Genomic DNA, 24,684 nt, shown 5'->3' on the forward strand with positions numbered 1-24,684 from the left:
TCTGAACATTAAGAAGCATAACACACAGAGACTGAGGCCCGTGCACAGGTCTGAGCCAGGTGGGGTCCTAGAGCTGAAAGGAGAAGGGAAGAGAGGCACCCATCCCTAACCAACCCAGAAGCTATCTCCAGTTGATAGCCACTTGCAGATAAATTTTAGTTTCCTTCCAGGAAATCTCAGTGTGGAAACAAACCCCTCTTAAGGCTAGGTAGGCTGCACGCCAGCATTAGATAATCAACTGAAGACCAACTCAATGGCATCTTTGGAGGCGCTTTGTCTCACAATGTCATGCTAGGTTTTTTCCTATTTTTCATTTTATTTAATCATTTTAAATGCTCATATATTTATACATATTATGTGTATTATACACAGTAATACATATTTATTCTCTCTTTTTTGACCCATGCATGTCCTTTGAATATATAGAATGACTTATAGTTTAAAGAGCTTCCTGAGTGTGCGAATCAGTGAATCTCTATTTCTTGTGCCTTCTCTTGGACCTTTTCCTTTCTGTTTGTTTATTTGTTTTGTCCAATTTTATTGTGTTACTTTTTGTTTTATCTTTTTATATTTTATTATTATCCTTTATAAACCCTTTTTTTAAAAAAATGAGAGACGGAAAACGGGTGGATCTGGATGGGAGGGGAGAGAAGGGGAGGAACTAGGAGGAGTTGAGGGAAGAGAAGTGTCAATAATCAGGATATAGTATGTGAGAAAAATATCTATTTTCAATAAAAGGAAAAAATATACGATAAAGATTCAGGTGCTTTATAACACTAATAATGTCTGAAAAAAAGAAAATAAAAACTTGGCAAGTGATATATCATTGAAAATACCAGCATGAAAGGATGAATAAATCACATTGGAAACATTATGGTATTGAAATAGGAAAGGAAACAAAAGTACAAATGTGTAATTTCACAATATTCCAAGGCTTAGTTAAGCTAAAGTCAGTAGGATTCTAAACAGCAAATAGACGATCAGGAGAATTTAGAGACAGCTTATGACTTTGGAAAGATGGTTCAGTGGGCAAAGTGCTTGTCATGCAAGTGTGAAGACCGGCGTTCGGATCCCCAGGGCCAGGGAAAAGCCAAGCAATCCAATGCCTAGAAAGTGAACAGTGGAATGAAACCCTGAAGTAAGCCAGGTGGCTGGGCTGGCTGAATGGCAAGCTCTGTCTCAGTGTCTAGGGTGCAGAGAGACTGAGGAGACTACTCAGTCTCAACCACTGCACATGCAAACGGGGCTTCCAGGACCCACCACCCGGCTGAAGCTCGTTCAAGCCAAAAGCCCTGGGAGACCATGGTATTGCCATGAAGAAGGCAGCCTGTCAATGGGACAGATGGAGACTGAAGGCAGACCACACAAGCTTGGAAAGATGACAAGGTAGGCAGTGGAACTGAAAGGGACCCTAAGGAAGTGGCAGCAGCAGGCACCCAGAATGTGGACCAGGGCCCTGTGGGGTTATCCTGCCTCTAATCACTGTTGAGGGGAACCTGAATGCAGGTATTTAGGTAGAAAATGAAGAAAGGCTGTTGGACTTACAGGATCAAGATTTGTCAGTTCATGGGGGAATGGGTTAAGTGGAGGAAGAGTGACTTGGAGTACACCAGTCAGAAAAACTCCAAACTAATCAGATCAAGCCTTCAGACCTCACAGTTGCCACAAATGTAGCTGACAGAGGAACATTCCAGAGAAAGCCTTAGGAATGCAATCAACAGCATCAGTCAAGCCCTCGGGAGCTCTCCAGGAAGCGACATGGTTTCTTCAACAACAAAATGAAAATTTAAAAAGGGAGATGAATCATCGATTAAAAAGGACTCTAGCCATACCCAGCTTGCAGTGTTTGAGCCTTGTGCAGGGCTCATTTCAAGAAATGGGAACGTTTTCAGTGTGGTTATTGAAGGGGGATTTTCATGGATTTGCTGGTTTTTTTATGTGTATGATGCTGTCTCTCTCTGTGTGTGATGTGCATACATCCATGTGTGTTTGCAGGTGTGTGAGTGCCACAGCGTGCATCAGGAGGTGGGAGGACAAAGTCCCTCACACGCTGATCCCTGTTGCTGCCTTTGAGCCAAGGTCTCTTTGCTGTTTTGCTCTCGGGCTGTGTATGCCAGGCTAGCTGGCCCACGAGCTTCCACACCACCTCTCCTCTTGTCCTGGAGCACAGATTCCACTGTCCCTGGTGTTTATGTGGGTTCTGTGGATTCAGACTCATGTCTTCATTCTCTGGGGAAGGGAGAGGGTTGTGCACTTTTGCCCACTGCACCATCTCCATGGGGAGCAAGTCCTTAAGCAGCACTTCTCCCAAGGCCTCTGCATCAGCTCCTACCCTGTTTGAGTTCATGTTCTGGCTTCTTTCAGCAATGAACAGTGATGTGGCTTGCTTTTGGTTATGGTGTTTCATCACAGCAACAGTAACCCCAACTAAGACACCTCCATAAAATTGACTTTTATATTAAGGAATTGGGCTTAGTATTCTACATGCTAGTTAATGGTCCCAACATACCAGGAAAGATTGTTATTTGTACAAACTAAGTGGTTTTTCCTGAAAGCTTTATCATATTGGCTTAATGTCCTTTCTTAAATCAAATGCTAATACATGCCAAGAACAGACCTCCATCACTGCTGTCTAATAAATATTAGTCTAATAAATATTAGCTGTGACTAAATAAGTTAAAAATGTGAAAAGGTTAAAATCAGGCAAAATTACAACCTTATCTGCACTGTCACATTGCACATAATCAGAGCCACACGTGTGTGGTGGCTGCACTAGATCACAGCACACACACATCCAGCACATGCCCATCATCACGGAAGACGGATCGCACAGTGCCATCTCCCATTGTGAAGCTGCGACTCCCTTTGCGTGAATTCTCCTTTGTGCTCTGACCCTTCTCGAGTTGCATTACCACATTTGTTTACCAGAGGAATGTGCAGCGAGACCGTAAGTCGGGCAAATTCTCTCCATGTGCTTCCTGCAGCCAGTCGAAGAGAAAGGCGACTTCTGTGTTCCTGGCTGCTACGGGAACATCAAATATGATAACGGGGGTTCCAGCCTGACTTTCGAGCATCCTTTGGATGATGTCAATGTGGTCGATTTGAAATGGATCCGTGACTTTGTGTTAAAGTCTCTGGAGGTTCTGTACCAAGTAGAGAAGTGGGAGACGCTGGTGTCTCTTGCCATTCAGTTCAACATCGTTTCACAGTATGTCCAGCCCCAAAGGCAACCACAGTTACAGACTTCTTTGGGGGGTGGTCTTTTAGCTCAAGTTAACTTTTCAATGTGTTCTTTATCGCGACCCAGTGAGCGGTATACAGAGCAAGTGACCCCGCTGTTGGTGTATGCACAGCGCCAGTTGCTCCTGAGGATACAGACATTCAATGGCCCCGATGTCGCTCAACAGGCTTGTGCCAGATACGAGGCTGACAACAGAGAGAAGGTGAGCCGGGCTGTTTTTCAAGCAGCTACCACACATATAAAAGGGAAGGATTTGGGAGCCAAATTAGCAGGATTTTCACGTTGGGCATTCTCCATCCGGATTCACAAACATTTTTGACAGCTTGCCCTTGCTCAGCACTTCCCAGATACAGTAAAGCAGAAGCTAAGGCCTTCTCCCCAAGATCCGCAGGTCCAGGTCAGGGCTGCCACACTCATTAGAAGCAATGGGAACAGTGCCTAGATCCCACAGTCGTTCTCAGGGTTCTGGTTAGTGTTTGAATTCCTTTTCAAATAAAGAAGTTACTTTTAGGACAAAGGAAAATGTTTTCATTTTTACCATGACTTATTTTTGTACTTATACCAACTCATGAAATTTAATTTTAATATGTACTTTAAATGGAGCACTAGGCCCACAAAAGTGAAACTGTCCAAGGCTTGTGGGAACCTTGGTAATCTTGACAGAGATGGAGGAAGAGATGTAAATTTTCCAGTTGACTAATTCATTGCACAAATGTGAGTTTGTGACCCGCTCTGAGTCTGCCTTCCCAAAGGCCCTGACGTGTTGTAGAATATGATTTTAAGATGTGTTATATTTGTTTCTGCTCTGGAATGTTTGTTCAATGATGCAAAGATGTGTTGTGTTCTTTTATGTTGCGTTTGTTTAACTCTGTGAAGCTGTGTTACTTTGCCTGTCTAAAACACCTGATGGTCCTAATAAAGAGATGAATGGCCAAGAGCGAGGCAGGAGCAAGGATAGGTGGGGCTGGCAAGCAGAGAGGATAAACAGAAGGAGAAAAAGAGAGAAAAGGAGGAGGATGTCAGGAGCCATCCATCCATCCATCCATCCAACCAGCCAGCCAGCCAGCCAGCCAGCCACGAAGTAAAAGTGAAAGTCATATTACCGAAGTAAGAAAAGAAAAAAAGCCCAGAGGCAAAAGGTAGATGGGATAATTTAAGAAAAACTGACTAGAAACAAGCCAACTAAGGCCTGGCATTCATAAGAAAGAATAAGACTCTGTGTGATTGATTTTGGAGCTGGGTGGCACTCCCCACAAAGCCAGAAGAGTCAAACAACCAGCAGCTCTAACCAGTGGGCCTGTCTCCAGTCCCTCCTCCTGCACTAGCGTGTGGGATTTCAGGGAAGACTTTCTCCTTTTCTCAAAGTTCTTCATGGCCGAGGGCCTGATCTCCCGTACACTCTTTTTAGTGGTCAGGAGTCAGTCCCTGTTCTGTTTTGCAGAGAGGAGAGCAATTGTAGGCTCCGCTGCTGTTTGGTACGTGGAGTCCTGGAGATCAGTGGCTGGTCACGGACTTTTCCTGATGAGGCCAGGCCCACCAAGGACAGTCACTCTAGCTTAATGTTAGCTAAGCAGAGACCTTAGTTTCTGAAGACTCCTGTGACCGTCTTATCTAGATTAGCACTTGGTTGAAGAATCAGAATGAAGTGTGGATATGCTACCAACTGGACACCTCCCTGCCCTTCCTCCTTAAGGGTGAGCCCTAAGCAGCTGTTCCACACCATGCCTGCATCAGCTGACCACAAACAAGCCTGTGCTCCCAAGACCTTGTTGGTTGACAGCAGCCCTGTTCTAACTGCTCATGCCAGATACCTGGGTGTGGCCTCTGACTGTTTCTTGTGCTCACACCAGCTTCAAATTGATTTCCAAATCCTGATCTCAAAATGCAATCAGAATCTAAGCAGTTCTTAGCACCGACCATCTTCTGATCCAACTGCTGGTGTATTTGCCCAAGTTGATGACTTTGTAATTATCCTGTACCCTGTCTCCAGCCTGTAGTCTGCTTCCAGTGCAGCAGATGAAACAGCCCTTTGAAAATCCAAATCAGATTGCAATCCTACTTGGGCCTCCCACCAGATTTAGAATAAAGTAAGCTTTGTCATGGCTGTAGTATGCTTATTCTATATAGTTTATGTCTTTGTTATTGGCTAGCACTTGGTACCTTCCCAGTGGATATTTGTTGCTTGTCTTGGACAAGCTCTCATATAGCTCAGGAATGACCCATAACTTGTCACATAGTAGAGGATGACCTTGAACTCCTGAGCCTCTTAGCTGCTGTCTCCCGAGTCCTGGGATTGTAGGCCTGTGCCACCACACCCAGCTCTCCTGCAAATCTTTAAACTTTATTTTTATTTGGCTGTTAGACAGGGTCTATACAGCTGCGGCTGGCTTGGAACTCATTGTGCAGACTAGGTCGGCCTTGACTTTAAAGCAGTCCTTCAGGGTCTGCCTCTTGAGTGTTGGGATTACAGATGCCTTAGACCATACCCATCTGTCACTGCAGGTGTTAACTATGTTATCCTTGAGACTTCTCACCTCAGGGTCATTGCATCTGTTATTACTTTTGTGTGGTGTGAGCTTCCTTCCACATGCCCACACTGATTTCCCTTCCCCTTTCATACTCTTGGCTGAACCTTCCCTTCTCTCTCGTATTTAAAACCATGTGTCTGTTTGCGCCATTCCTCCATAGCCGCTAAAACTCTTTAACATGCTACCTTATGTATCTCGGCATTGTGTTTCTTCTTGGAACCCACTGAAATATCGTCCTTCGGAATAGAAATTTTTGTTTGTTTTGTTCTCTGCCACTACGTCATCCCTTCAGTATAAAACAGCGTGTGACACACTGGAGTTCAATAAAGATTTACTTAAAGGAACTGGGGAAAGGATGGAGCATCCTGGTGTGCTTTGTTAAATTGCAGGAAAGAGTTTGCATCTTGTCAGCCTGTTTTCATCTCATTATGGAAAGGCCTCAAGGGACAACAAAGAAGCATTTTCACCAGACTCAACCGAGAGGCAGCTGTGCCTTGAGTGATTGGTTGGGGTTAGACCAAGGGCTGTGAGGAGAGACAGGGAGGGAACAGGGTCTTGGACTCTTTAAAAGAGTTTTCTTTCATCTAAACACTTCTCTGTTTTCACATATTTTATAATTTGAGAACTCAAACATCTGTTCAAGAATTTGTCCAAATAGTATAGAAGCAATTAGTTTTGAAAAACTTCATCAGGGAAGTTAAAATTGCATTAATTATGAGTAGGCTGGAACTAAATCTGCCTTTGGAAAATAAGCCTGTATTTGAAATGTGCTTGAATTCACATAATAGAATATATATTTAGATCAGCGAATTTATAGACTATCAGAAAATCATATTCTAATTGCTGCATATAATTTCCCCAATCTTCTCCCAGCTGTGCTGTGTACAAGAGAAATATGAAAAAAAATTATATAGCTGTGTTTTCCCCAAATCCTCATGGCTGAGTGCTGCTCCACTAGCTTTTACTTGTAGGACTGTTTCACATCTATTTCGGCAGAGACCGAGACAAACATTTCAAGTCAGCCAGACTTTACACTACGCATGCCTAAGTGCCTCTGTCCTCATCTTTTTAAGATAACTTGCCGGAACTTCATTGGAAAGCAGCTCACGATCGACCCTGCTTCACCCAAGACCCTGGCAGATCTAGAAGGCAGCTCTGACGTGCTGAAGACGCTCATCCTTTCAGGTTAGACCCGGTTTCAACTGGGACCTCAGCTTGCTTTAAGGTTCGCAGTCGTGTCCCACAGGGTGAGCCAAATCTATTTCTCAGGTTTACTTGGAAATAAATCATTTGATACTTATCATTTTATATTGCTGTAAATGTCCTGCATAGATGATTAAACACTTTTATAAGTTTAAAAACATTATAAGCTGAAAGGAGATGGAAGGAAAAGGAGAATTGAGGAGAAAAGTCTACTTTATGCATTTTTCTGTCTTTCCCTTTGGGGGAACTCATTTTTTAACTTTTTTTTTTCCTGTTTGGTTTACTGATTTGATTCTGAAAGTAGCTTAGCTTCCATTTCCTTCCTCAGTGTACAGGCTCCTACTGACTGTGCCTTGGTTAGTCGTTGGCGTAGTCAGAGAGCTGGGGAGGGCTCTGGCATGCCTTGACTTACTTGCATTTAGCTGAAGAGGCTTCCAGAACGTTTCTGCCAGGGCAGCTTCTAGAAATGAGGCAACAGAATAAGATGGAAATAGAGGGGCTGAAGAGGTGGCTCAGCAGTTAGGAGAGCTCGTGTGGTTCCAGAGGCCATGCGATCGGTTCCCAGCACCCACATTGTGTCACACGTAACTGCCCGTGATTCCAGCTCCAGGCAGCCCAGCTACAACATCTGGTGGCAATGCTTTCAGTTCTTCACAGCAGATACTGTGATGCACCAGAGCCTAGAAACACTTGGTGTTCTCATTACTTAACAGCATCCTATTCTTCTGTCAACTATTTAATAATGCATTTGTAATTTGGCATCATCTCAGCAGGATTTGAAGATGTGAGATTAACTCATTTTTATAGGTTATTCGTGTATGAATGAGTAGCTTACCTGCTCAGTAAGCTCTATCTGGGAGATAACCTTTTATTGAAACTTTTTTTTTGCATTTCTGAGAAAAATTTTATTGGCCTTTTGGATAAAATTTATTTGCCAGGAAGGATGATCCCATCATACTTCTGCTGGAACCAGCGCATGGCTTCCTCTTTGCTGATTCTGTGTTTGGCCCCAATGCAGCCTGTCCTGCGCTTCTTGTCTGAGATGCTGAAACCTGGCCTGCCCAGCACCACATAGAAGTCCAGGCCGTAGATCCCAATGCTTGGGTCATATTTGATGCCCAGGTCAATGTGTTCTTGAATCCCAACGCCAAAGTTCCCAGTATCTGATAAGTTATTTTTCCGAAACTTTTTTACATCCGGTGCAGGACCTCTATCTTGAGTCTTGATCTGATTGGATATTTAAGTTCTCTGCTAGGGCTAGTCGGTCCTTAGGTGTGCTGGAATTTTCAGCCCTTGGCAGGTGCATTTCACTCATATCTTTGGGCATTGGGGTGGGTGGGTGTGATCAACCTTGTGGAAAGCAGTCTTATCTTCCTCTCTAGGTTCCTCTTTGGTAGACCCAACCAACACTTGGGTCTGGTTAGCATTTCCTTGCTACGTGGCTGTAGTCAAATGCACAGTAGCCCGCCTTCTACCCGACCCTTCCTCCTTAATGACTTCTAACTATTGAAATACTATTACTGACTTTGAAATACTGTCTGGAATGATCAATGGAAAATTTCAGAGTGCAATCCTCTTGATATAGGCCCGTGGGGGTCAGCCTGGAGCTTACGATGTTTCTGTTCTTTGATTGTTGTATCTCATGGAGACAGAGATAGCTACAGCACCAGAACCCTAATTAGGTCACAAGGGAAAAAGTTGTGCTAAAACTCTGAAGAAAGGAAAAGGGAAATAAAAAAGAAAGAAAAACAGTGTAGGAGAATACAGAGACTTCAGCTATCAGTAGAGGTCCCATAAAGACACCTGAGCAGCAGGGTGGGCTCATTCAGATCACTTATTTTAAACACGTTTTTAAGGTTTAGCCCGGAATGGCAGTTGCGTGAGAGCCAACTTCATGGTCTGTTTGGTTGTATTTCTCCAGTGCCTGACATGGTGCCCAGTGCACACCAGCGCTCCGTATACAGCCATATGACACTTCATGACAGGGATACACTAGGAGAAGGGAGTGGCTGGGCAGTTTCGTTGCTATGCCAACAGTAAACAAAGATGCCTAGTGCCATCAGGTGATGGGAGCTTGTGGGACGACCATCCTGTTGAAAAGTGTTGTGATATGCTACAAGCCTGTTTTAAAAACTGAGTAAGGGCGGGAGAGGAGCGGCGGGGGCCGGCCTGCGCTGCGGCCGGAGATGCTGTTGGGCCGCGGTGGCGCTCGGCCGCCTGAGCTCCGCATCGAGGGCGTCCAGCGTGAACGCTGAGGACAGAAGAGTTTGATGACACAGCACTGAAGTTCTTTGTTTGGAGTACACGTTATGAACCCTTTGTGGAGCATGTCTGCAAACTCTGAGCGCAAACGAGCTGAAGCTGAAGAGACGACACCAGCAGGGGACGTGAAAACCAGTCCTCCACGGACTGCACCGAAAAAGCAGCTGCCGTCTGTTCCCAAAAGCGCCCTGCCCGTAACGAAGCCTGCATCTCCAGCCCCAGCAGCGCGGTCAGCAATTGGCACCCATGCCTCTTATGGGCCCTTCTACCTGGAGTACTCGCTTCTTGCAGAATTGTGAGTCCTTCATGGATGAATGTACATTGGTGGTGAAGCAGAAGCTACCAGGTGTCTATGTACAGCCATCGTATCGCTCTGCATTAGTGTGGTTTGGAGTAATATTCATACGACACGGACTGTATCAGGATGGCGTGTTCAAGTTTACCGTGTATATTCCTGATAACTATCCAGATGGCGACTGTCCACGCCTGCTGTTCGATATTCCCGTCTTTCATCCGCTAGCTGATTCCACCGCAGGTGAACTGGACGTGAAGAGAGCATTTGCAAAGTGGAGGCGGAACCATAATCACATCTGGCAGGTCTTAATGTACGCACGGAGAGTCTTCTACAAGATCGACACCACAAGTCCCCTGAACCCAGAGGCTGCAGTACTGTATGAAAAAGACATTCAGCTTTTTAAAAGTAAAGTGGTCGACAGTGTTAAAGTGTGCACTGCTCGTTTGTTTGACCAGCCCAAAATAGAAGACCCCTACGCAATTAGCTTTTCTCCATGGAACCCTTCTGTACACGATGAGGCCAGAGAGAAGATGCTCACTCAGAAGAAGCCTGACGAACAGCACAATAAAAGTGTTCATGTTGCTGGCCTGTCATGGGTAAAGCCTGGCTCAGTACAACCTTTCAGTAAAGAAGAGAAAACAGTAGCAACCTAAGAGATGGTGGATCTGGTGCACCATGCACTTTCCTGCTGGACTCTGGCCTAGTTAGAGCTGACTAATGGCGAAGGACGGCCTGAAGAGTAAACCGCGTGAACAGTGACTGGCTCTCAGTGTTGTGTATGCGTAGGTTCTAACAGCAGGGTGTGGAGACCTCTCATTGAGTAATGCGTTACTTCTGTCAGAAGTGTCAGGGTGAATCTAGTTCAGTGCTCCAAATTATTGGGGACCTTGAGGCTTAAGTATTTTTCTGAATATGTTAGAGGTAAGTTGTGTTTACTTTAACAGCGGAGAGAATGAACACTAGGTGGTAGTTGGAAGTTGGTGGTTTCAGCTGTACATACTTTAGGCCATGAAGAAGAAGGGTGTAGAGAAGAGATCCAGAGGGCAGCACTTTCAAGTAGAAGACTGGCTTTCCGGCTTCAGCCTGCTGACTTGCTGTAAACGTCTGTCTCAGAAGCATTAGGAAAGTAGGCAGAACCAGGATGCTTGTTCAGGTTTTTTTTTTTTTTTTTTTTTAAAGCAAATTACTGTATTTTTATGGCCGGAGGAAGAAAGAAGTGTTCAAACGGTTTCTAATGAAGTCAGGTATTTAAATGGTGGATGACCGATGTGTTAGTAGAGATGAAATAAACCAATAAATGATTGATTGTCATTTAAAAAAAAAAGACTGAGTAAGTAGCAGTGGCGATGGGAGTCTCCATATAGCAAATGCTTGTCCTATAACAGATACCTTTCCAGACACTCGACACGCAGGTTAAGGCAGTAACTCTCCGAGGTGAATGCTATCAACACATTTTAATGGATATTTTAAAACTAAGTCCAGAGAGAGTAACTCTCATATTATTTTATTTTAAAAATTAAAATGTTACATCACTTCCCCTCCAACTCCTTCTCTATCCCCCTCTCCTAAGTTTATGACATTTTTCCTTTAATTATTATTGTTATACATACACATACATATATAAATGAATAAATATATAAGTACAACCCATTGAGTCATTTAGTATTGCTTGTATGTATTATATGTTCTTAGGGCTGATGGGGGGATTAGTCCTAGGGAAGACTCAGTCCCTCCTCCCCCCATCTCAACTGTCGCTAATTTTCTATTGCTTGTCATCAACGGATGGAGCCCATCCATTTGTAATGTTAATTGCTGTTGGAGTTGCTCAGGTCTTGTTGCTATTTCATAGGTGGGTCTCTCACTAATATGTGAATGTTCTTTTAGCTTTCTTCCTTTCTCTTGGATCATATGGGCCAAATGCTCTGACCCTTCAGAATTCATGTGCTGAAATTGTAGTCCCAATGTGATATTAGAAGGGGGGCCTTTAAGAGATGAGTAGGTCGTGAGTGTAGAGTCCTCATGAGTGGGATTGTGTTCTTTGAAGGAAGCAGAGGAAAGTGTTTTAGGCCTCCTTTTGTGGTGTGGAAAGGGTGCCATTTGAAGGTAGCTGTCCGCAATCAGAAGTGAGGGTCCTCACCAGAACCTGAGCATGTTAGCACCTTGGTCTAAGATTCCCAACTTCCCCGTCTGTGAAAGGGAAGTTTCTTTTGCTTATAAGCCATGCAGTCTATGGCACTTTGCCATGGCAGCCAGACTTTACTGAGGCATTTGTTATTCTTATTTCTCTGACCTCAGTCTCCAAGCAGAAGAAGATAAAACTAGAAGCTAATGAATTCTTGCAAGGGGAAAAAAAATCACTAACAATCTACAAACTTGAGGGTGTTGTAAATAAGGGTATGGTGTTAGAGGTGGGGTATGAGGAATACAGGGGGTGTTTTGAAGAGAATACAGAAGTGGGAACCTGATGCAGGGAAATTGAGATTAGCTTACAAAAGAGATTAATTATAAAACTCACCCAACCCATGGTCATTAATTTGTTGACAGAATTCTTTGAAGCTGTATCATGTAATAGGTTGCAGATACTAGAGATGTAGTACTGGACTAAAAGGACAAAGACTTTGTCTTCAATGAACTTCATCCTAGTGGAGAAATCCAATAAGAAAGTAAGACATGGCATGTCAGAAGATCACAGTGGTGTGTGGACAGTCGGGAAATGCTTCCATTCTTAAGTAGGGTGATAATTAAAGACCTCACTGAGAAGTTAACCACTAAGCAATAGCCTCAAGGAATTTAGAAGCAAGACAGGATATTGGAGAGAAGAATTTTATAGACCTAATTGAGCCCATTGTGTTAAGTCCTGGACAGAAAGCATGGCAGGTGTAGAAGGGAGTGGAGGGTAGAATAGTAGGAAGCAGGCAGAGTCAGTTCCCATAAGGTCAGATAGGTTGTTAATAGGAAGCTGAATGCCCAACAGCCAGGCAGGAGAGAATAGGCAGGATTTCTGGGGAGAAAGAAAGAGCACTGGGAGGAAGAGAGACAAGAGACACCAGCAAGATATGGAGCAAGTCACACATATGGTAGAGGTGAGGTAACTGAGCCATATGGCAAAATGTAGATTAATAGAAGCAGGTTAATTAACTTCTAAGAGCTAATTGGGAAAAAGCCAAGCTAAAGGTCAAACTTTCATAATTAAGTCTCTGTGTTGTAATTGGGAAGTTGGCAGTCCAACAAAGGAAAGTCTACTACATTTGAGAAAGCTTGCTGCAGTGGTGGGGCCTATGGTGGGCGTGGCTAGGGTAGAAAGGGGAAAGCCGATTCATAGGTCATTGCTTTAATTCCAAAGGAGGTAGCAAGGCCCAGACATGGTGGAAGTGGAGAGGAGTCCTTGAGAGAAAGAGGACTTTAGGTATTTTCTGACGGGCAGTTCTCTTATGGATTTGATTTGGGATCTGAAAGAGCTAAAGACAATTCTGCCTTTTGGCTGCACATCTATAAAAATGGAGACATCTTCTACTGAGATGGAAAAGATGGGATGGAGTAGATGAGTATGTGAGTCAGTGTGTGTGTGTGTGTGTGTGTGTGTGTGTGTATGCATGTGTATGTGTGTATGTGTGTGTTTTAGGAAGTCAGCTGGGATCATGTCAGCTGGGGACATGTTAGGATTGAGTTGTTCCACTTACAACAATGTGGACCTTTAGATAGATGAGTGAGACTTTTGGGGGTGTTTGGAACCAGAGATAAAAGTTTGGGAGCCACCAGGACATTGAATTTAAACCTGAGACCAGGGTGATCATTATGGGGTTGAGTGTCAATTAAGAGAAGAAGCACCCAAGGACTGAGGGCTGGGGTCCCAAGGCCAAGAGGCTAGGCTGAGAGAACCAGAATGAGTGAGCAGTTAAGTGGGGAGGGGCTTTTGTTCCAGAGAGGGGAGACCCTGATTTAAGTGAATGGGTGGGAAACACTGACCTAATTATGTAGACAATTTTGGAGGGAATTTTGGTATAACATGGAATGGAGAAGTAGGGTGATAGCCTGTGGGGAAACGAGTCAAGAGAGCGATTTTTTTCTTTTTTAAAGATGGGAGAAGTAACAGCAAAATGCGCTGTTGGGGATGATTCTATAGAGAAAATGGATGCTTTGAAGGAGGGGGAGCTGAGCATGGCCAGAGTGAAGGTCTCTGTGGGTGGGTGGATATTTTCCAAATCTCCCTGGCTGGCATCTGTTCTTTCTTTTCCTCAGAGTGGGCAGCAGGTAACTACTGCTCTGAAAGGATGGCGGCAGACGTGGCTCCCTTGATGATTCTGTTAACCATGGAGGCCATTGGCCACTTCTGTTGCCTCCTTCAGTTCCTGGTAGCCACTTCACAAACCTCAGTCGAGGGAAGTCACATAGCGCCTATGCTGTAGGAGAAACAGTCTCTTAGCCACTGCCACTCTCAGTGATGCTCCTGCGTGAACACAGCTGGTACCTACCCTTTCTAAGATCATCTGCCTGTCTTTGCAAGTCCTGCTGGAAGCAGGCTCCCGGTTCTCCATTGGGGGAAAAGGAGGCAACTGTATAGCACAATTAATAAAAACCCGGAGACAGAAATTGGAGTTCAGCCTGAAGGTCAGAAAAGCAAAACAGCCAGATACTGGCTCTTACCTCTACTTCAGTCCAAAATGGCGATCCTACCTCCAGGAATATCAGAATGAGACTGTGTCTGAGAGCAGTCTCCTCCCATTTTATATTCCTTGGACTGAGATTAAAGGTGTGCACCACTACTGCCTGGTTCTTTGGCAAGCAAGTGTGGCTACTGGGATTAAAGGTGTGTGTCACCACTGCCTGGTCTGTAAGGCTGATCAGTGTGGCTGTTCTACTCTCTGAACTTCAGGCAAGCTTTGTTTATTAAAATACAAATGAAATATCACTACACAACTGCTTTAATGAAGGCTTCAGGACTGGGGTGGATCCTTTTGTTCCACAGGAGAGCCAAGTCTACTCACTGTGTCTTAAACTCCACACCCTTCCTACTGACTGTCTATCCTCATGGCCAACACAAGAAAACTCTGTGTCTCAGGAACACCCTGCCCTCTGGATTCCAGACTATGATGTTGATCTTGCAGGCCCCTCCAGGCCTTATCTTCCTCATCTGTAAAATAAGGGTAATAATGGTCTATGTCTCTCATGACTGTTTTTAGGAGTCAATCAATCACAGTAAATTATTAGACTTATTAGGGCTGGAGAGATATCAGTGTACCCTTTCCTGCCCTTCTTTATTTCCCTCATTTTATCATTTAATCAGATCCTCTGCAAATGTGACTTATCAGCTAGATGGGCACTTCTTAAGGATGAGGTCATATCCTTTAACCTCTTAGTGTTCTATTAACTAGGAGGTGGCTACGTGTCAAGACCTTAAAATTTTAGTGGAACCTTCTCCTTGTTCAGCTCATTCAAAAAAGTAGATCCTTTAGCTACTCCGTGCAGAATCCTGCAAGTTCACTCTCTGGCCCTCAGCTGGTCAGTGTGCCGCCCACCGGCAACCCAGTCCAGTTCCTGGACCACCCTCACTGCCCACCCAGAGACCTAGCAGCAGCTCTCCACGGGCGCCCCCTCCTGACAGGTGTCCCAGCCTGATTAGCTCCAGCCCCATGCAAGGCAGCAGCTGCTGCTTCTCCTCTCTCAGGGCCTGCCTTTCCCTTCCCTTCCCTTCTGAGATCAGCTGCCAGTCTCCAAGATTTTTTGTTTCCTCCTTTCGTCTGTTTCCCGATGCACCTGGGCTTTGAAGAGGTAGATTATTCCTTTTTTTTTATGAAAAAGGAGGAGGCTTCTTTAGGAAAATTGGCAAGATCTAAAGTTATTTGCATTTCTTAAAGAATAAAATAATTTAAAACTTTTCCCTAAAAATAAAGAACTTTGAAATACGCTAAAAGCCAAAATTCATCTACGCATCAGATACCTGCTACAGACTGGGACCTTTGAACTCAGCAGCTTTGGGTCCCGGCCAAGAAGGTCTCCTAACTAGAACTGTCTTGTGACTTGTTGGCTTGTGCTGTCCTCCATCTCTAACGCTCTTCTCTGTTTCAGAGCAAAGGCGAGCCAAAGAGCTTGTCTGTGTGCCCGTGGACGTGGCAGATTCCTTGAGATGCTTTCGAGAGACCCTGGAGAAGTCCAAGTATCATAACAGATCAGTGCGGCACAGCAGGAAGCTGCTCTTACTGTTTCTCGCACAGACGCAAGGTAGAGGTTTATCCTCTGTCCCTTGATCTGTACTTACATGAGGTACCACCCTGCAGAATGTTCTGGTCTCATAATCTCCTCCCCAAAACATGCCTTCTCCTGTCTCATCATCTCCCTCACACACTTTATTCCAGCTAAGACACCCGACCTGCCTTTTAACTTTCTGCTCCATGAGCCAACTTCCTGGAATAAAGTAGCCATAAAGGAAAATGGCGTCTATTAAAATTTTGGTTCCGTGCCTCGGAGGTCTTGGAGATTTCTTTGCAGGAGTAGAGCTATGATGACTGGCCGTCCTTCGGGAGATGATTGACTCATACCAAGTTAAGCAGAACCTTTTACCAGATGCCACTTGTCAGTCGCAAAGAAATAATTGTATTGGAAAATAAGCACCCATAAGCTCTTGTTTACAGGGACTGGGGAGAGGGAGAGAGAAAGAATGACAAGAATGTATGTGGCATGAAGGTAAAAGGGAGGCTTTGGAGAGGAGAAAGGGGGCCAGCAAAAGGCACAAGGGAGGGCAGTTAGAGCAAATAAGGACCAGGTGTGGGCGCTAGGGTGATAGTTCGGCAGGAAAGTGCTTGTCAAACAAGCAGCAGGACCTGAGTTTCATCTCCAGATCCCACTGAAACAAAGCATGCTGGTGGCACCAACGTTGGTACTCACTGGCCAGCCCGCCTAGTTTGCTGGGGAGTTCTGAGAAGTCTGCTCAATGAATTCTCCATATCATAGTTACATCCTTCAATTGCTAGATAGGTTATTGGTGCATAGAAACACGAGTTAGACAGTCAAGGATGGCTCCTCAGAATGGTCCCCCCAGCTCACCCCGAGGCTCACCTGATGCGGAAACATTCCCAGGATTTCCACCCTAGTCCTCAGGTCGCTGACTTCAGCCTCCATCCCAGTTTCTCCCTCGGCTTCTTCACATTGCTTCCCTGGCCGATTTTTTCCTGAGTGTTCTCGGATCTTCTAACAAGATAGATTTTCTCCATTCCTTTCTTCCTGTTACAGGTCAGAGGTACATACATGTTTCTTCTCTCCAGGAGGCTTCTGTCCCAGAGGTGAAATAAAATCTTAACTATGGCAAATGATTTTTAAGAAGGCAGATTCAAACCCACTATCTTCCTCCTTCCTGCAAAAGAAGCATAATATTAACTCAGTCTTAGCCTGTCTGTCCTTCTGTAGTGTCTTAGCCTGGCTGTCTGTCCTTCTGTAGTGCCTTAGCCTGCCTGTCTGTTCTGTAGTGCCTTAGCCTGGCTGGCTGCCCCTCTGTACTGCCTTAGCCCGTCTGTCTGTCTGTCCTTCTGTAGTGCCTTAGCCTGGCTGGCTGCTCCTCTGAAGTGTCATTTCCTGAAACACGAAGGTACAGAGGCATCCTCTTGAATAGTTGCAGACTTCAGTATCCATCCTAGACCCTAGGGATGAGAAAACTGTATCCCCCGACTGCAGAAAAGCCAACCTACATACAGAAGCCGGCCCTTTCTTCTTCCTTGGCATCCCTCTGCCTCTCCAAGTCTTTCCCCTCTTTGCCTACTAATAGTCCCCATTTTTCACCCACACGTTTAGGTGAAAGAGGAGGGATAAACAACGCACAGTTCTCCTCAGGGAAGGTGGCGTTCTGTCTGGGAACAGAAGAGATGCACATGTCAATACCCCCTGACCTTTCTCAGGAGAACTTCCGAGTGTTCAGTTCCGTGGAGAAAAGCAAGCTTCCCTATTCGCAGCTGGGGCTGGTGATTTCTTCCTTTCACCAAACTATTGGTAAGGCTAACTTGTCCCGGACTGTCAGCGTGACCTTCCGGACTAGCACGAGATTACCTCTGGTCCTGAAATGCTACCTTTGAAGTTGGATGTGGGTTGTAAAGATGAGATGCTCAGCCGGTCAAAGTGCTTGTCGCTCAAGAGTGGGGACCTTAGTTCCAGGCTCAGAACCCATGGAGAAGTGGAAAGAGAGGATGACCTCCACAGTTCAGGTGTCCTCTGACCTTGACAGGTGTGCGTGGATGTGCACCCCTGCACTCCCAAGACGCAAACACTAATAATAAGAGAATTTTAGAATTTTAAGAATGATGAAAGAATCTGAGTGTGCCAGCCATTCACCAGTCTTTTAGGCTGTGATAGAACATTCTAGAGACAGAAGATGTCTCCAGCCTCAGCTGGTTCTCACCTGGCTCTAAGAGCGTAGGCCACACCTCTGCCCTAGGTAACCTTCTTCGTCACATCTTTCTCTTAGATGTGACCTTTCAAAAAATCCAACAGTGTGTCCTTCACACATTCTGTATGCCCAGGGACAGCCCCCTTTGCAACAAACATCATAACCTTCTCCCTTTATTTCCTAAAATAAAATCTGGAATTCGTATGCTCTTTGCGATACATGATTTTTGAAAATTCAGTACAGAGCTATGAAGGTAAAATAAGGAGAAATATAAAATGACTCTATAATTCGAGTCTATGGTTTAGTATATAAACAAGAAAGTCCAACAGGCCAGCTGCTGCCATCTTGAATGAGGAATCCCCATGGCGATGGGTGTAGATTTACACAGGTGTGCTGCATTGGTGAATTATGTTCTGTCACCACTGTACGTCTGGTTATGAACAAAACCAAACACTGCCATGGTTGTATTTCTGGAAAACTCAGGGCAATTAGAAATCAGACAAAAATACATTTAAAAACTTTATAAAACAAAGTTAGATATTGGACCTCATGAACAGGGATCTTTCTTGATCAGTGTGGGGCGAGTTGCTGTGGGGCATCCTGCGTCCCTGGTGATTACTTGCTTTGTGGCAGCTCACGGAACCCTCCCTGCCTTAGGTCTCGGAGGTGCCCTCTAGGAACAGGGCTGTTCTCATGAGAAGCTCCTGCTGTGTGTTGGTTTCTTCTGGTCAGACAAGCCCAATCATATATGCATTTATTAGAAAGCTGAGGATGCATGATAAGAATCACTCTTCCCCTCCCAACCCCCAACCAGAGGAAAGGAAAACTCTGATCTGCTGGAATATTGACAGCCCTGCTGAAAACCAACTCTTGGGACCTTCCTGCCTGCTACGGTGCAATCGCCACTTCTCTAGGTGGCATCCTGGGGCCTCTAGAATTTGGGCACTGCCTCCCGCTTGAGGGTCCAGTGCTTTCTCTGTAGAAAGTCAGACTCCAGCCACCCCTCATTCTTGTGTCTGCAGCCGTCACTCACTCCCCGTCAAGTTTCATTAACCACCCCTGCCCGCACAGCTGACTTCACTGCACCTTCTCCATGGAGCCTCTGTGTTTCTGGGGCATTAGACTCAATCTCCGGTTCTCCAGTGTTCAAACAGAACCACGTTTGCTCTCTCTCTGGGTATATATAGCGTGTGACATTTGAAAACACTATTAGCTTGAAGTTTTTCCTCACTGCCGTCTACACAGTTAAGAAATAATGCGGTGGAAAATATTCTTGCTGATCTAAAGGAAATATTTTCCTTAGCACTGACATTTGTTCTTTTCCTTGATTAAAAATACAGATGTTCTCCAAGCCAGCAATCAAAGAAGCCTTAAAGTTCAGTGCTTGCATTCCCTGGGAAGTCTCCTTATCTTCGCAGATAAGAAAAGGTAGTGCTTTAGAAGTCAGCACAGACACGGACTTTGGTTTGGTCTTTTTTTATTTTAATCAGGAAAACCATTTTCTTCCCTACATGTTAGTTCCACAATAATATGACATTGCTTCGCTTTATCCATGACGCGACCTGAGACAGATGCTCTAGGGAGCAAACACCACGGTTTCACCCTCCAATATTTACCGTGGCTGCATCCTCCTTCCGCTTGCTTTTTATCTAGTGGGGGGCGGGGGCGAGAGGCTGCATTCATTACTGGCCTCCGAGGACACGCCACTCAGTGCTCTGTTTGTATCTTAGGGCTGCTTTTAAATGCTGGTGCCAAGCCCTTGATGACATCTTCAGAAAGCCAGATGTGCTGCACACCTGGAAAGAATTCGGCACCTCCCTCCCCAGTGCCGCCAGCAGCTCTTCACCTCCTGGCTTCAAAGACTACAGTGAAGAATTCCTATCCAAGCTTGGCATTTGGGGGTGTCTGCAAGGGGCAGTGATTGCAGCAAAGATAGCACAGTGAGTCCCGGCATGGGATGGGTGACGAGCCGTGCCCCAACTAGTAACCGTTGCTTCTTCTACTTCTATGCCCCTCTACAGGGCAATGCAATTTCAAGCTGTGATATTTTTACTTAGGACTGTCCTCTGCTCCTGTGACATCTCTGTCCCACCTGGGCACAGACTTTCGCTTTAATAATTGATGCATCCCCAATGCCTGGCACAGAGACGGCGTTCAGTCGCACCTGAGTAATGGACAGCGAGTGCAGGAATGGTTGATGTGAGGCAGGAGGATAGCACGCAGGCTGGCTACTAAGGCCAAGTTTGGGAACTTCCCAGGAGCCCCATGTCCTCGGTGTGCTATTTGTCCTCCGAGATGCAGTGCCCTCTTGAATAGACTGTGGTGGGGAGACTCACACAACACACTGTACCAGCTAGAATTTGGCCACAACAGTAGCATGGATGGATAGCCTCAAGCTATAAGAGAAAAAGTCTAGAAGAAAAGCAACCAGAATGTTACCAGTGGTAGGATATAGGATAATTTTTTATTTTCTTTTTGACTTTTCCATAAGTGTTCTTGCACGTATTTGTCCCCTAATGTTTCCTGGGTTCCAGACACATTTACAAATACATTCATATCAAAACTTGGTAGGTTTTCTACTAATTGGTTTTTTTTTATAATTATTTAGGTTCATCAAGACCACGAATGTTAAGAAAAGAATCAACTCTTGCATCTTATCTGCATTGCTCTTTCAGGTAATGGTTTATGAATGTTTACTGAAGTGATAGAGTCATTTCTGTAAGTCAGTAAACAGATATGGTTTATCCAGAGCTGTACTGAAACCCACGAGCTCATCTTTTCCTGCTTTGGTTGGTCATGCATGGCACCTTCCATCCCTGTTAGCACGGAACACTCACCTTTCTGTCCCCTTTCTCCTCTGACAGGGACAGCTTTATCCATAGGGAAACTGAGTTTTTTATGTTTAGTAGAATCTTAGTTGTCAGTGTAGGGACAGTCTACCTGACTCCCCATGTGGTTGCCCAGGGCTTACCTCGTCTCTATTAATGAGCCATGTGCTCGGCTGCATGGGAGAGCGTCCTAAAGTGAAGGCAAGAGATAAACTCATCGATGGCCACAGAAGTGCCTGCGCTCCTCGGGATTTCTCGCTGGAGAAGAAAGATGATTTGACCTGAAACATGAGCCATCAGAGAATCCGGATGTAAGCAGAGCCTTTTCCGTCCACCAGAGGTCCTGTCTGTGCTGGTGGATGGGACAGACACCCTTGCTGTGTGTGTCGCAGTCAGTGGAAGGCTTCTAGACTCTGAATAGATAAATCCTTTGGGAAAGACTTCTTCAAATTTAAGGGCAGACTTTAAGTGTGTGTGCTTGAAAGGGAAGTGAGGGGGGCGATGAGTGCTGGGATTGGTGTCCTGGCTCTGACCCCATGATGCAGCTTCAGCTGCTTATTTAGCCTGTTTGTGTTCTAGAAAGTGTACCGTTAAAAATGGCTGGCTTTTTGTTTAGTGTAATATTAAATATTACTACATTAGTAACCTAAAGTAAACATTAGCCTGTGAGATTTATCTTAGAAGCTGGTTAATCTTTTTATTAGTTTAAAATTTTTATTGTTTTCCTCCATCCCTTTCTTAGCACCAATCTTTCCCAAATTATACCCTCTGTACCTCTTTAATTCATGGATTCTTTTTATTTAATTGTTATTGTTACACATATATGCCTAAAGATAAAATTATCTGTATTTATAATTTTATATTGTATTTTCTATTATATATATATATATTTATATATCCTACTAAATCCCTTTAGTGTTATTAGTATGTATGTGGTTTCAGGAATGACCATTTGGCTTCAGATAACAAATTAGATTCATCATAACAAATTGGACTCATCCTTAGGGAAGACTGTTTCTCCTGCTCTCAGCATTTCTTAGTTGCCTGTAGTTCTTTGTCTACAGGTAGGATCCTGTGAGATGTCCCCTTCCAGGTTAGCCTGTCTGTTGGCATTGTTCTTGCTCTGGTCCTACTAGGCAGCCTGTTCAAGCATCATGGGTGTTGCTTCCCTGTCATTTCTAGGGATACAGTCTCACAGCAGAGTGCCTGGTCCTCTGGCTGTTGCAATCCTTCTGCCCATCTCTTCTTCAGTGTGTATGTGCAGGGGTTGTGTTATAGATGGATCCACTGGCACCCCATGGCCAGTCGTCCTCTGCATTTCGACGAGGTGTGGTTTTATGTAACAAACAGTCTCTGCTTTTGCGAGGAGCAGTTTCTTTGATGAAGGACAAGAGAGACACTTACCCGTGACTATGAAGATAAGCATACTGCGGTTGGAATTACGCCATTTGGTCAAGAGGCAGCAGTTGGTTCTTCTCTAAGATTGTTACTGCACCAGCTCTGGATATTTGACGAGGTTTTCAGCACCAGGCATAATTTTGATTTTCCCCTCATTGAGTAGGCCTTAAGTACAACTAGGGAGCTGTTGGCCACTGCTGAGATACAGATGCCACTACTCCACCCTTGAGTATATTGTGTCATGCCTGGCCATCCTTGTAGTTTTAAGTGTCAGAGCTGAGAATATTGGTTGCTTAGCTCCCTGGAAGCTTCCATGGCACCTTCCAGCATAATGGCAGCTAGTCCTCAGACAGGAGGAGGAGCCTGTTGATTCTAAATGTGGTCTTACAAAACAAATTAAAAGGAGATTAAAAATTTCTAACAACTGTATTCATCTTTGAAAATTGGATGTCTTATAATGTTAATAAGTGATCCAAATTTAAAAACATTTCTTGATAATATGCATTGAAATAATTTCAACATGTTTTGACTTCAACAAATAGTTACATATTAAGATAATCAAAGAAATACTTCCAAATATAAAATTTAGTTTTATAAATAGATCTTGTTTTCCTAGCATGTTGCTTACTGCTGGTCATGTGAGCTGCATAGGAAATATTGGTTTGAAATCTCTGCCTGGTTTTGGCTTCATGTCACTGTCTCCTGATGTGGAATTTCCCTCTGTATGCTGTGGATACCATTGGTTAATAAAGAAACTGGCTTGGGCCTGCATAGGGAATAGAGGTAGGTGGGGAAAACTAGACTGAATGCTGGGAGAAAGAAGGAGGAGTGAGGGAGAAGCCATGGGCTGCCAGAGACAGACACTGGGAACTTTACCTGGTAATCCACAGCCACGTGGTGATACACAGATTACTAGAAGTGGGTTAAATTAAGATGTAAGAGTTAGCAAATAAGAAGCTAGAGCTAATGGGCCAAGCAGTGATTTAAATAATATAGTTTCTATGTGGTTATTTTGGGTCTGAGCTGCTGGGTGGCCAGAAAACGAGCCACCTCCTTAGAACAATCTCCCTCATCTATAACTCCATATAGTCAAATATCATAGTGTTTTTTTTTTCATTTTTATTTTTAAGACAGAGTTTATCCTGTAGCTTTGGAACCTGTCCTGGTGTCCTGGAACTTGCTATGTAGACCAGGCTGGCCTCGAACTCACAGAGATCCTCCAGTCTCTGCCACCTGAATCCTGGGATTAAAGTCGTGTGCAGCTACTGCCCAGATTGACTTGGAATCATTTTATGCCATCGTTAATGGTGTAAACTTGTATAAGTTAATTACTTAAGCCTTAATGGTACCATTTGTGAACTAGCAGTTCTTTGTTCTAAGAGTAGGTTAGTTGAGAAGTGAGATAATATTTGTACAGAACTTACCAGAAGTACCCAACACAAGTCTCACCAAATGATAATATAACGATATTTTCTTTGAGAACAGTAAGTGTACTATTATAATGGAATTTATAAAGCCCACCCAGAGCAATAACAGCATTTGGAACCCATAATGATGATAATATTAATAAAAACCATTTATTGTGAATTGCAGTGCACAGAGCACACACAGGCCCTTCAGGAGATGGTACGTGTACGGTTTGGGGCTTGTTTGTTTCATTGGTACAGGTGAATTCGTGGCCCTTTATTTCCCCATTTTTCATTTTACCAGAGTCTGCTCCGCACTACCCTCCCACATCCCAAAGCCGAACACAGCTATGCTCAGTACGAAGTCACCCAGCTCCTCCCGGGCATCGAACTCTTCTCAGATAAATTCAGGGCTGACATCTGCAGTGTTGTTGCAAGTCTCTACTACATCATCCGTGAGCTGCACTACGCTAAGTACAACCTCATCGTGAGTGATTTGTGAAATCGACATCTCTTTTTCTATTATTAGTTTCTTGAATTACCTTATATTCAATAATGTTTTTTGTTATGAATTTTTTATAATTTATTTTGCTCATTTTCATCTTCCCCTTCAGTGCCTCTTACACCTGGATTTCTGGGATCCTCTCATTCTGGCTAATCCCCCTTCTAGTTTCATGGTTTCTTTTTGATAACTCACTGAGCTTTATTAGGGAGGCTTACAGGGAACAGTGGTGTGAGGTAATTTATAGGCATGTGGGAACCTTAGCAGTGTTTCCATGACTGGAGGAAATGTCCCCACTCTGCCTCTAACCATCATTCAATCCTTAGGGCCTTGTGAGACTCTTCTGTCCTAGATAACCCTGAAAAAAGAATGAAAATGAAATTTATGCTCTGGCAATGCTGAAGCATGCATGCACAGCCCCTGTGTGGTAGTTCTGTTGAACTTGTCCATATTGGGTTTCATGGTCTAAGCTGATGAGGACGACTGACCAGATCTCTTCCTCAAGAGGGCACCAGACCTCATTACAGACTCCTAGGTGCCTTTAAGTCCTCCGGAAGAAGTGTGGCCTCACGAATCTTTTCCCTTGCCATGACAAGATGTTGCTTGGTTCAGTCGTGTGAGGTTTATACAGGTAGCCAACTACGTGTCGA

The 24,684-nt window shown here is 44.4% G+C and overlaps 1 protein-coding gene and 1 pseudogene across 1 annotated transcript in view; both read left to right on the plus strand.

Moving 5' to 3' along the window:
- The window catches only part of Cfap54 (cilia and flagella associated protein 54), a 251,916-nt gene that overhangs the window by 118,081 nt on the left and 109,151 nt on the right, over nt 1-24,684 (plus strand). Inside the window, exons 37-45 of the mRNA XM_050145787.1 lie at nt 2,985-3,208; nt 3,308-3,443; nt 6,843-6,954; nt 15,596-15,748; nt 17,312-17,506; nt 19,241-19,328; nt 19,631-19,840; nt 20,509-20,575; nt 23,837-24,019. Coding sequence (XP_050001744.1) covers nt 2,985-3,208; nt 3,308-3,443; nt 6,843-6,954; nt 15,596-15,748; nt 17,312-17,506; nt 19,241-19,328; nt 19,631-19,840; nt 20,509-20,575; nt 23,837-24,019 — 1,368 coding nt within the window. The remainder of the gene's footprint in view (nt 1-2,984; nt 3,209-3,307; nt 3,444-6,842; nt 6,955-15,595; nt 15,749-17,311; nt 17,507-19,240; nt 19,329-19,630; nt 19,841-20,508; nt 20,576-23,836; nt 24,020-24,684) is intronic.
- LOC126503824 (AKT-interacting protein-like) lies at nt 9,144-10,688 on the plus strand (annotated as a pseudogene).

Source organism: Alexandromys fortis, unplaced genomic scaffold (genome assembly GCF_014885135.2).
Source record: "Alexandromys fortis isolate MF-2015 unplaced genomic scaffold, M_Fortis_MF-2015_v1.1 scaffold_50, whole genome shotgun sequence".
NCBI classification, from domain to species: domain Eukaryota; kingdom Metazoa; phylum Chordata; class Mammalia; order Rodentia; family Cricetidae; genus Alexandromys; species Alexandromys fortis.